This window comes from Cryptotermes secundus, unplaced genomic scaffold, assembly GCF_002891405.2.
Source record: "Cryptotermes secundus unplaced genomic scaffold, Csec_1.0 scaffold5, whole genome shotgun sequence".
Classification (NCBI taxonomy): domain Eukaryota; kingdom Metazoa; phylum Arthropoda; class Insecta; order Blattodea; family Kalotermitidae; genus Cryptotermes; species Cryptotermes secundus.
Window position 1 is genome coordinate 4,680,406 of NW_019724742.1, and position 11,818 is coordinate 4,692,223.

Consider the following 11,818-nt stretch of genomic DNA (forward strand, 5'->3'; position numbering starts at 1 on the left):
ATTATTGCATCAATATGACTTTACCACGTTAAAAAATTTTCAATTTTTAATCCTAGAAACGATATATTAGAAATACTTGGAATTTGATTGTTTAAATAACTAACTTCAACATTTAAGTTTTTACTGTTTTTAGTTTTAAACTGTAGAAAATAAGTTTTTTCATAATTTATTACTAGCTCATTTTTCCTAAACCATTCATTTATCATCTCAAATAATTTATTTATTCTAATTTTAAATGATTCCCACAGTATTAACTCATGTTTACCGTGAATATCTAAATTTGATTTCATTTAATAAAGAACCTTAAGGTATGAAAGATTTGATATGGTGGTGAGCATCAGTGATGTAGCCTTCTGGGATATATGCTTAGTAGAGGGGTACCAATGATTTGCTCTTCTACCCTGAAGATGAAGTAAAAGGTTCTTTCAATATTTTTTTACCAATTTACATGACATATCCCAAAAGACCATAAGCTTAACCTTAAGGTAAGTTTGTGAGTACCCGGTATATCCTCAAATTCCTTTATGAGCTAAGAAGCAATATCTTTATGGGAAAATTGTAATATTTGGAAACAGGGAAATTATAAAACATCCATGACTCGGGTAGGATTCTAACTCATGATCCCAGCATTTGAGCAGGCAAAGACAGTTCATGCCTTAGACCGCGTGGCCACTGTGATCAATGAAGGTAAAACACTTCAGTTTTATTTACTTGATAAAATTATATAATAAGGCATCCTTCACCATATATTATTAAGGTAACAAAATCAACTGATGAGAGTAGGGTCCCGTGTAACTTATCTTGTCTTTGCTCCATTTCATCTTTTCTGCTGTGAAGCTACTATAGAACACCAACAAATATTACAAAACTTACTCTGTACTCTTCAAATACATTATAATTTTGCATAACATTGCCTGAACAGCATAAGGAACTACTGGACCAGAATTCACGAAAGTAACTCTCTGATATATGTGGTACTTATAGCTGTTCATTTAATGCAGAAGTTTCGTGGTACAGTTTTTGGATATGATTTGAGTCATCATTTCCTGTCTTTTTCATTCCTTTTAATTACATGAGTAAACTTCAGTTTCTTAATTTGGCTGTTATTCCTTCCTCAGAGTGTTAGCAATTACAGTATATCACGACACTGACAAGATAAGCAACCATATCCCAGGAGAACAGGTACTGCTGCTTCTGCAGAATAAAACCTTACACTGTATATTGTTAATATTATATTTCTTGCATTCTGAACTACTTATGGCAATAGAGATGCTTCAGTTCCACAAATTCATAGAAGCTAATGTTGCATTGTATCCTGTACACCACTACACCTACTTTACCTCTTCCATACATATTTTCATAATTTAAAATATAGATACAATTCTTTATTATTTATACAATGGTGAAGGACAAAATTAGCTTAGCTATATGTAGCTAATAAAGAATTGTACGAGGATTGGAACTTTAATAGTGGTAACTATTTATTTACAACTGATACAAAATAGATGCATGTTTCGAACTTTACTGTCCTTCAATATTATCACCAGCATTGTGTACAACTCGTTGCCAGCGATGTGGAAGTCGTAGGATACCTTTAGCAGCGCCTATTGTGTTGATAGTTCAAATGGAGCAGTCTACTGCCTGAAGAATCTCTGGAACAGTTCTGAAGTGAATGCCACAATGTGGTTCCTTCTTCTTAGGAGTCAAGTAGAAGTCACAAGGGCTTAAGTCCGGGGAGTATGGAGGATGGTACAGCACTTCCCAGCCCCATCAATTGAACAAATCAGCCACAGCTTGCACTGCATGAGGCCGAGCATTGTCCTCAAAAATGATGGGTGGGTTCTGCAGGAAGTGTTGCCGCTTCTTTCTCAAAGCTTGTCGCAGGTTATGTTCCAAAAATAAACAGTAATACTGTGCATTGACGGTCTGCTGTTGGGGAACGATATGCGTTAAGATAACACCATCACAGTCGTACACGAGAATGACCATAACTTTCACATTGCTGGGGTTCTGATGAACTTCTGATTCTCGTGGTGACCCATAATGACACCATTCGTTTGATTGGCGTTTCATTTGTGGCTCACACGATTTGGCCCATGTCTCATCCAGAGTAATGATACAGCGTAAGAAAGCCTCTCCTTCACGCTCATAGCGCTCCAAGTGGTTACGAGTAGTGTCGTATCATAGCCAGTTCTGCACTTCCATCAAATCATGTGAAACCCATGGTGATGCAATTTTTCTCATGCCCAGGTGTTCCTTCAGAATGTGAAGTACGGTCGTATGGGCTAATCCTGTCTGTCAGCCCAGCTCACAAATCATATGGTGTCAATCACTCTCCAGTAGTGTGGAAAGACACTGACACTAGGACGACCTGGCCGATGTATTCCTGCCACATTTTGGGATCCCTCATTGATGGCTTTTATCCACCTTGCCACTGTTCCGTAAGACAATGCAGATTCCCCGCAAGCCTCTTGAAGACCTTGATGACACTGTCATGCTGTACGGCCTCTGGCATATTCAATTTTTATCCAACTCCGTTGTTCCTGTTCCGAAAACATAGTGACAACACTACAATACACTGCCAGCTAACATGCGGCTCTGTTCTTCTCATCACTGTGCATGTGCGTGATGTGGGAAGGGACAGCCCATTTCCTCTGAGGTAAGGTAGGTATGTAACTAATGTGTGGTATAAGTGACATTATTTGGTTCCATTGCATGGCATCTCTACAGCAGTGTTGCCACTATTAAAGTTCCAACCCTCGTATATAATAACAACAGGATGCACGAAATGAAAATTAAAATATAGATGGTAATTTATTTGTATAATTATTCTGGCTTACCTGTAGTTTATATGGCAGTACATTTTCTCAGCACCTTGCTTCAGCAAGCATACAATGTCAAGTGATGGCCAATTGTAAATTATTATCAATGGATGATTACCTTTTTCAGCTACTGCAAGATGCTGATATGCAGGGTTAGGATTTTTCTGAAAATAGAGCACATTTAGATATTCATATTATACCCCTAACATAAAATAACAACATATGAGGGGTGTTCAGTAAGTAAAATCCAGTGATATGTTACACTGGTACTTGGGTTTATGAAACCCAACCTTAGCAAAATTAGAATTATTTCCTTTACCAGGAAAACTACTGCCTTGAACTTTCCATATAGGTTGGGTAATTCTGTCATACTTCGCGCTGACTGCATTAAAGACTTGGGAGTATATTTTGATTCCAAACTTTACTTTCATCAACATGTAAATTATTTATTTTTGCATGCCTTAAAATTATTAGGCTTAATTCGTACTATCACTTTCTCATTTTCCTCCTTAGACAGTCTAATGACGTTATATTCTGCCCTTGTCAGATCTAAATTAGAGTACGCTTCTGTGGTTTGGAACTCTGTGACCAACACTGACTCTAATAAACTTGAGCGTATACAAAGAAAATTCGCAGCACTTTGCCACAACCGATTTTTTCATGACACGGAGTATCATTACATCAATATGCTTGATATGTTAAATCTGCGATCACTCCACACTAGGCGTCGCCACATAGACGCCTTGTTCCTAATATGTGTTTTTAAAGGTGACAAAAACTGTCCTTCGGTCCTAGAAACAGTTGGTATTCGAGCTCCCTCTCGGAACATCCGTAATTTTTCCCTGTTCTGCTGCTCCTCTAGTCACTGCCCTTCAGCCAGATGTGTCTCTGCTGCTAATTTAGTGTGTAACTCTTTAGACATTTTTAGTAATTCTAAAATAAGTTTAAAAAATCTGACTATTTAATTGTTCTTAGAGTTGCATCAGATTTATTTCTCAATTAATTATCTAAGCATCTCATTTCTCAGTCCTAAAATATAATGAATTTCTATTATTATTATTCTTATATTTATTATTATTGTAATTATTATTAAAAAATCTGTCTATTTAATTTGTTCATGTAACTTTTTGCAGGACACTTGTTATCACTTCATCATTAATATATTTACTTTTGTAGTACCTTCGACATATGTTATACTTAGACACTGCTTGGCTTCGTCTCTAAAATCTAATTGTGTTCTTTCAATTGTGCATATTGCAATTGAATTTTTGTAATATTTTCATCAGTCTGTCTGTATATTGTGTCCTCGTGCTGACTCTGTAATTGGCTACCAGCTGTTGAGTACAGCACGTAAATAAAACCAAGAATTGAATTGAATTGAATTACTTCAACACAGACTTTCAACAGAACAGAGAATAATGAATGAACCCTCTATGTCTCTGAGTAGCTAGGATAGCATAGTCAGTATAGAGATGGGCTATAGGCTGGACAGCTGGGATTCAATTCCCAGCAAGGGCAAAAGATTCTTCTGCACTCCGCAGCATTCACATGAACTTCGGGCCCATCCAGCCACTATCCAATGGGTACTGGGGACTCTTTCCCTGGAGGTAAAGTGGCCAAGGCGTGAAGGTGACAACTCACTTCCATCTAGTGCCGAGGTCGAGAATGGTGGAGCTATGCCACCACTCCCTGACACATCTTCATGGCATGGTGCTTAACTAATTAAGCATAGAGATAACTTTACATCTTGTTTAACCTTTTACCCTCTATGTCTCCACATGATCTCCAGAGCAACTGAAGAATTTCCCCATTGATACATGACCTGTTCAACTCCAGTGGAGAATAATAATTTATGGCTCTGCATCTGTCCCCCCCCCAGTGCATCTAAGCTTTGACTTCGTTATCATGTCTTAAATGTTGCCCTTCAGCCCTTCACTGTTGCACCTTGGTCCAGGAAGAGGAGGAGAATTCCCCCCCCCCTTTTTTTCTAAAATGGCATCAACAACAACTTGATTGCAAAGTGCTGGGAATGTCTTGCCCATTCGCCATTCAGTCCATTCCTTGTACCTAGCAGCTTCCAATTCTGTGGACATCTAAAGAAGCATTTTGAAGGACAACACTACTGACATTGAGCCCTTATTTCCTTCCTGTAGGAACCAAACATGTGGTGCATGCTGGGACAAATATGTTCAATTTCTATGGCAATTACATGGAGAAGTAGAGGGTCTGTCTGTTACTCCTGATTATTCTGAATATATATGCTGAAGTAATAAATATGAGAGTAACACACCCTTGAATGATACTTACCAAACAGCTTACGTATGTCAGTAAAAGAATTTAGTACACATCACTACATATTATACACATATTTTAGTTTTATGCAAGTCTTACTCAAGATAAGGAAAGCTGTTTGGAATACAAATTTTGCAAACAGAATTTCACAGATTTGTGCCTCTGCATCAACATCTCTTGGATTTATCTACCATTAGGTTCCTCTTGACAACCAACCCCATTAGTCTTCTATCTAATGGCATTTTACAACTATCTGGAAAGAAAAAATCACCTGCACTTCACAGTGGATGCATGGCTCCTCATATTATGTTTCAAATATGGATATGAGAACAATTCATTTAATGCTTTCAGATTTGGCTAAGTTCTGCAGAAGAAATTTCACTTCAGTCTGGATTGTAAAACTGCATTTCATGATACAGATATATGATTCTTGTTTTAAAAGATTAAACTTTCCTGCTACATTTGTGTAACCTAGATTTTAAAGAACCAAGACTTAAATGATATTGAAAAAAATATTTAGATTAAGACAAAAACCTAATATAAATAGACAGAGTCAGTTTTAATGTGTTAACAATATAGTTTCAGGTATTTCAAATAGTGTAAAGTAATTTTATAATACAAACCGAATTATATACATGTAAGGATATATGGGTAGACTTAGGGATTATGATGAGAACCTAAAGGTAGGAAAAGTTTCAGATAGGTTTGCAATATGGTTCTTGTCATAACTGGATATTTTATGAACTGAAGAATAACTTATAAAAAAATATAATTGAAACAGGATATACGGTTATAAAGACACTAGAAAATGTGTTTGCAAGATATTTATTTCCCACTAGAATAGTCACATACAGTGAAGCATATCTCATACATTGGGAAAATGAAGTGTTTTTGTGAGGAAATGAAATTGAACTTTACAAGGCAATTCTACTCTGATCTCAGCCAAATGGCAAAGTTGAGAGACAGTGTAAGTTGATCCTTAAAAGACTGAGGCTATTGTAACTTATGGATTTAGGTTTAACAATCTCCAGACTCCTCTGGTGGCCTACAGATCAACGACCCTCACAATTCTGGGCATCAGGTTGGAAGGATATGGCGACAGGAGAAGATCAAGTTGGAGACAAGGTCCTAATCGAACAGGCAGTGAAAAATAAGCTCTCCATGCCCATCAACTCAGGCTGAATGAAGGTGACAGCTTGTCAAGGAAAACACCATCATAGTAAAGAACCCATTACCAAAGTAACAACTCCAAGAAATACCTACACAGAAGTGAAGTTAGCCCACAACTTATACATATATTGCTTGGAGAGCCAATAAAATTAGTGCAGGTATTGCATAAGGACCCAGAGCAAACAAAATGGCAATATGAGACACCTCCTCTACTTAACCCCAGCATCAGTATTGGAGCAACCTGCTTGTGACACCTGTCACACCATGCAGAACTAAGGTTGAATCCACAGGATTAGGTCATATGAATAAGTTGGACAATTTAAGAGAAAGGAAGAAAGAAAAGAGTATCTGTAGTATCCCAGCTATAGGTTAGTAAGCATACCTAGTATACTGTGGTTAAGGTTGTGCTATTGTTCGGTGTAAAATGGGGATCAGAGGCTAGAACAAGACATGTCTTCAGTTGTTTTCTCTTCCATTTTCACAGGTGTAAGAAGAGAAAAACATAAGAAATAACAAATTATACCGAAACCCAAAATATTGAAACAGTGTCCTTACAGCCATATGACCTATTCCTCCACCTCCTGCACTTCGCCTGAACCATAATTCATTAGTGCCTACATTAAAAATGTGTATCAAGTTTCCAGAGGCAAATGCAAGTATCGTTTCTTCTAAGAGTACCAAGTTGAAGTATCGTTGACAATCATAACCAAAGGAATGACTGTTAAAGCATTAAGGCAAGAATATGTATTACAATACAATGTTTTCAATGAAAGCAAAGCAGGATGACAAATAAATGAAGATGCATTGTACAAATTCTACTGCTGACTGAATATTATATCAGTATTAATTATCAGTAATCTGTATAAGTAATTAACAAGTGTTCATCTGTCTGTGCATTTGTAATAATTTTAAGGAATTTTTGTATGGCATTAAGGTATGAAACACAGTATACATGTAGCATCAGTCTCATAATGTGGTGAAGGTTGAGATCCATAGACAATTCTTTAGTCATTTTACATTCCTTAAATTGTTAGTTGTATAAAAGGAAATGTCAAATAATAAAAATCCACATATTGCCAACATATTTTTATATGTATGTATGTATATATATATAAATGATATAGATCTGATGTTCCAACAGCAGTAACTATTGAGATCTCAGTCTTCTGGACAGTGATGCCATGTAGTTCGGTTGGTAGGCATGAATGTTTTGAAGGAACCTGCAATTGCCACCTTCAGGGAGGAAGTTGAAGACTAAAGGTTCCTCTGAAACGTTGGTACCTATCAACCAAATTACACAATGTCACATCTCCAGTGATGTAACTGGTTGAATTCCCATTATTAGACACAAATTGCCTTTTAACAAAATTAAATATATTTTTAATTGGTAAGTATAAGAAATAACTTGAAAAGAAAAAAATTGTATATTTTCATTGGCCTGCCCAATAAAGAATAGAGGAAGTGTCAATTTAGTAAAATTAAACTGAACATTTTTCAGTTTATAAACAGTGAGTTGCATGCAGAAAATGGTGGGATAGCTCAGTTGGTATAGTGATGGGCTGGATAGTCAAGGAACTAGGTTCTTCTCTTCTCCACAATATCCAGACCAGTTATGTGACCTATACAGCCTCCTATCCAATGAGTAATAGGGTCCCTTTCCTGTGAAATGGGGGAGCTAAAACTGCCAGAGACTGAAGTTGACCATTTACTTCTACCTAGTGCCGAGGTTAAGAATGTATGGAGTATGTACCAGTCGATGAAGTCCTACAAATCATCGAAAACTAGCTCCACGACGATGTCACACTGACGGAACAATCTATCTTGCAGGTCGAAGCCATCATGGAGCTGCTGGAAGTCTCCTTGAGAACCACCTATTTTCAGGTCGACGACAAGTTCTTCCAACAGAAAGATGGCATGGCTATGGGAAATTCTCTCTCACCCATCGTTAGCAACATTTTCATGGAGCATTTTGAAAAACTAGCTCTTAACTCAGCACCGTACAAACCATTGTTGTGGCTGTGATACGTGGATGACACATTTGTAGTCTGGTCCAGAGAGATTACAGAATTTCTTCGACCATCTCAATAGTTTGAGGCCTTCCATTTGCTTCACTATGGAAACTGAGTCAGATAATCTCTTTTCTGGACATTCTGGTCATCAGGGAAGAGACGGCACTGGTCACACAAGTCTACAGGAAACCCACCCACACTGGCCAATACCTCAACTTCAAATCTAACCATCCACCACATGTAAAAAGAGGGTTGATTAAAAGTCTCCACGACAGAGCCTCCACCATATGCCAAGATCGACAAGATTTGATCAAAGAAATTAACAACCTGAGACACGATCTTCAGTAGAACGGTTATCCCAAAGGCTTCATTGACCCGGTCATTAATTCCAAGGGCAGTAGTTGTCCGAAGAAACAGGAAAAACCTTTGTGTTCTGTATATATTCCATATGTGAAGGGTGTTTCTGAAAAGTTTAAACGGATAGGTAATCGATATAACATTAGGACCATCTTCCGAACAAAACACACTCTTAGGAACACTCTTATGAAAACCAGACCGAAAAGAGATCTGCAAGAGACAGCACAGTGCGTCTATAGCATTCCCTGTGAATGTGGCAGAAGCTACATTGGCGAAACATGCAGACCTCTGGCCATGCGGCTCCTGGAACATAGGCATAACCTCAAAGAAGGTATTCTAGAAAAATCTAAACTAGCTCAACATGCCTATGAAGAGGGACGAAGCTAAGATTTTGGATATTGAAAGCTACATCAGGTATAGAAAATACAAGGAAGCGGCCCATATGGCATGCTTGGTCAACCCAATTAGCCAACCCAGTTTGGACTTTTCTCCCATTTGGATCCCCATTATCAGCAATGAAGTCACCAATTGACATAGAAGATCTGTATGATGTGATATATGTTTTTATTGATTTCTATTAGGTTCTAAATTAGATAGACGTGATTTACTCCATTGTTGACCAAGTTAGACACTATGTAAGATTTGAGGCTTTCATGGCGGTGACTATGAAGAAAGCAGTCTTCTGGGATTTGGCACCATGTATATGTGGTGTTAACCGACGTTTCGTAGGAACGTATCGCCTCCATCTTCAGGGTAGAAGGAAAAATATAAGAAATCCGCAAGTGAAGAGACCGTGAGAACCGGTAAAAGCAGACTGGTGTTGGAAATATACACAGCTATGTGAGAGCAGTGAAGGAAGGGGGAAAGGGCAAGTATACAAGTGAAAACAGTAGTGTTGGGGGGGGGGAAGGAGCTGGGACAAGCAGGGTTTTGTGTTGGGGGAGAGAAAGGCAAAGTTAAAGGCTGGGCACTAACCCTTAAGCTGGGGTGGGGGTTGTTATGTTAGTCGGTCATGGCCACATCCCACATGCCAAATCCCAGAAGACTGCTTTCTTCAAGTTAGACACTATTAGTTTTTTACTAGTTCTTCCTTTCTAGTCCATGCCGTGGGGTCATGGGCCTGGTTATTAGTTTGGTTTCATGACATACATTTCTGTAGCTCTATCTATCCGGTTCCGCGCTTCTGCGTGTTTGGAACAATTTGTAATGTATATTTTTCTTATTAGCTCTCATCAACTTAGCCTGGTCTCAGATATTTATAACCTTTGTGTTTTAGTACATAGGTTGTTCAGTGACTGAGGCTACCTTTTTCTAGGGGTATAGTTTTCTTCTCACATGAGGATGGAACTCCCTTGGTTTCTGAGTGTTTTTTTAATTTTATAACCAGGACAATTGGTTTTCCCTCATATGAGGATGAAAACACAATCAGTTTCTGAGTGTTTTTATCTTTAGACCAGGGTGACTGGTTTTCCCTCATCTGAGGATGGAAACACAATCAGATTCTGAGTTTTTTTTTAGCTATCTTAATACCAAGACAATGGGTTTTTACTCCCCTGAAGACAGAAACAGAACTAGTTTTTGAGTGTTCTGAGGCTACCTTTTTCTAGGGGTATAGTTTTCTTCTCATATGAGGATGGAACTCCCTTGGTTTCTGAGTGTTTTTTAATTTTATAACCAGGACAATTGGTTTTCCCTCATATGAGGATGAAAACACAATCAGTTTCTGAGTGTTTTTATCTTTAGACCAGGGTGACTGGTTTTCCCTCATCTGAGGATGGAAACACAATCAGATTTTGAGTTGTTTTTTTTTAGTTATCTTAATACCAAGACAATGGGTTTTTACTCCCCTGAAGACAGAAACAGAACTAGTTTTTGAGTGTTTCTCTTAGGTATCTTAAGATCAGGGTGATGGATAAAGTCTGAAAACCCAATATCTCTTAAGTGTTATACACCATCGTCAGAATTCTATAGTAATTATAGTATCTTCATGTCACGGTGCTCATACCTGTCAGAGGTAGGAATATATAATTTTTAAAGTTGATTGAGCTCAATTACAATGTGATGGTACATGTAAAGAAGACAGTTTTCATGTATGGGAGGAATGGATGAGTCCACATCTCTTACAGCAGATATAAGGGATAGATGGTTTAGTTTGCTGTTGGCTGCTGGTTTCTGCTTTAGAGTGGCTCTTAAGGGGGTCACTCACTGTGCTGTCACGTGTCCTCTTCACATAGTAACTGAGCTCTACATGTAGGCAGACATCCTAGAACTAACTGGCGCATTTTTGCAACTTACTGCAAAGAACGTGCAAAAAAAATATTCATTGTAACTAGTGTACAGAGAAAATAAGGTCTGTTTGAGTGCAAGACTAGCAGTTACTGATCAACAGACCCTTGCAGGATTGTTTAATGATGTCTATAATTTGATTTGTTTCATTCTGGTACGTCACACTAACAATATTATAAAATGTCTATTATAATGTATATAATTAATTACACACCAATGTAATCTATTTAAAAAATAAGATATAAATTTATTCCTGAAACATAAATCAAGCAGCATGGCACAATGTTCTTATGCCTTATTATAGTCAATCAATGTATCTAGCCTGCATAAAAAAGGATACTGGAAAACGAGAATAGCTTCAGGCACGGTGCACTTTTTACTTAAGAAGGGTTTAGAGATGAAATCATCAGAATTTAATATTTCTGGAATTTCTTCCTGAACTTTTTTCTCTTCCTGTCTTTGTTCTTTGCCTGCTGCTCCTGATTCTTCCACCCTCCTTACTTCAGCATGAGACAGTTCTTCTGGTAAATTTTCAGCATCACCATTCGTTGCGTTAGACATCGTGAATTTTTAAAATATGTACGTCATTGATTACAGCAGTGAGAACTTGGTCGGTTTAAATATGTCAATTTATATTTCTCCATGTATTTAAAACGTTAAAGCATCGTCTGCTAACATTGTCCTGTAAACATAATTTGTTGCCATAGCAAATGCAACTATTACAGGTTCACGAACATTACATATGTCTCCAAGTCATTAGAGATTTGGTCATGCTGACGTAGATTCTTGAGACTAAATGTAAAATCTGTAAAATTGCGGTGAGTTATTTTATATTCTATACGTACATCACTACCGTTCTTTATTATACACTGGGTATTGTGT

At 37.6% G+C, this 11,818-nt stretch overlaps 1 protein-coding gene across 1 annotated transcript in view; it reads right to left on the reverse strand.

Moving 5' to 3' along the window:
* The window catches only part of LOC111862655 (cilia- and flagella-associated protein 44), a 62,620-nt gene extending 50,812 nt beyond the window's left edge, over positions 1-11,808 (reverse strand). The window contains exons 1-3 of the mRNA XM_033750741.1: positions 11,277-11,808; positions 6,840-7,002; positions 2,841-2,986 (exon numbers count right to left, since the gene is read on the reverse strand). Of these exons, the coding sequence (XP_033606632.1) occupies positions 2,841-2,986; positions 6,840-7,002; positions 11,277-11,497 (530 nt within the window). The 5' untranslated portion in view covers positions 11,498-11,808. The remainder of the gene's footprint in view (positions 1-2,840; positions 2,987-6,839; positions 7,003-11,276) is intronic.
* Positions 11,809-11,818: the final 10 nt, after the last annotated feature.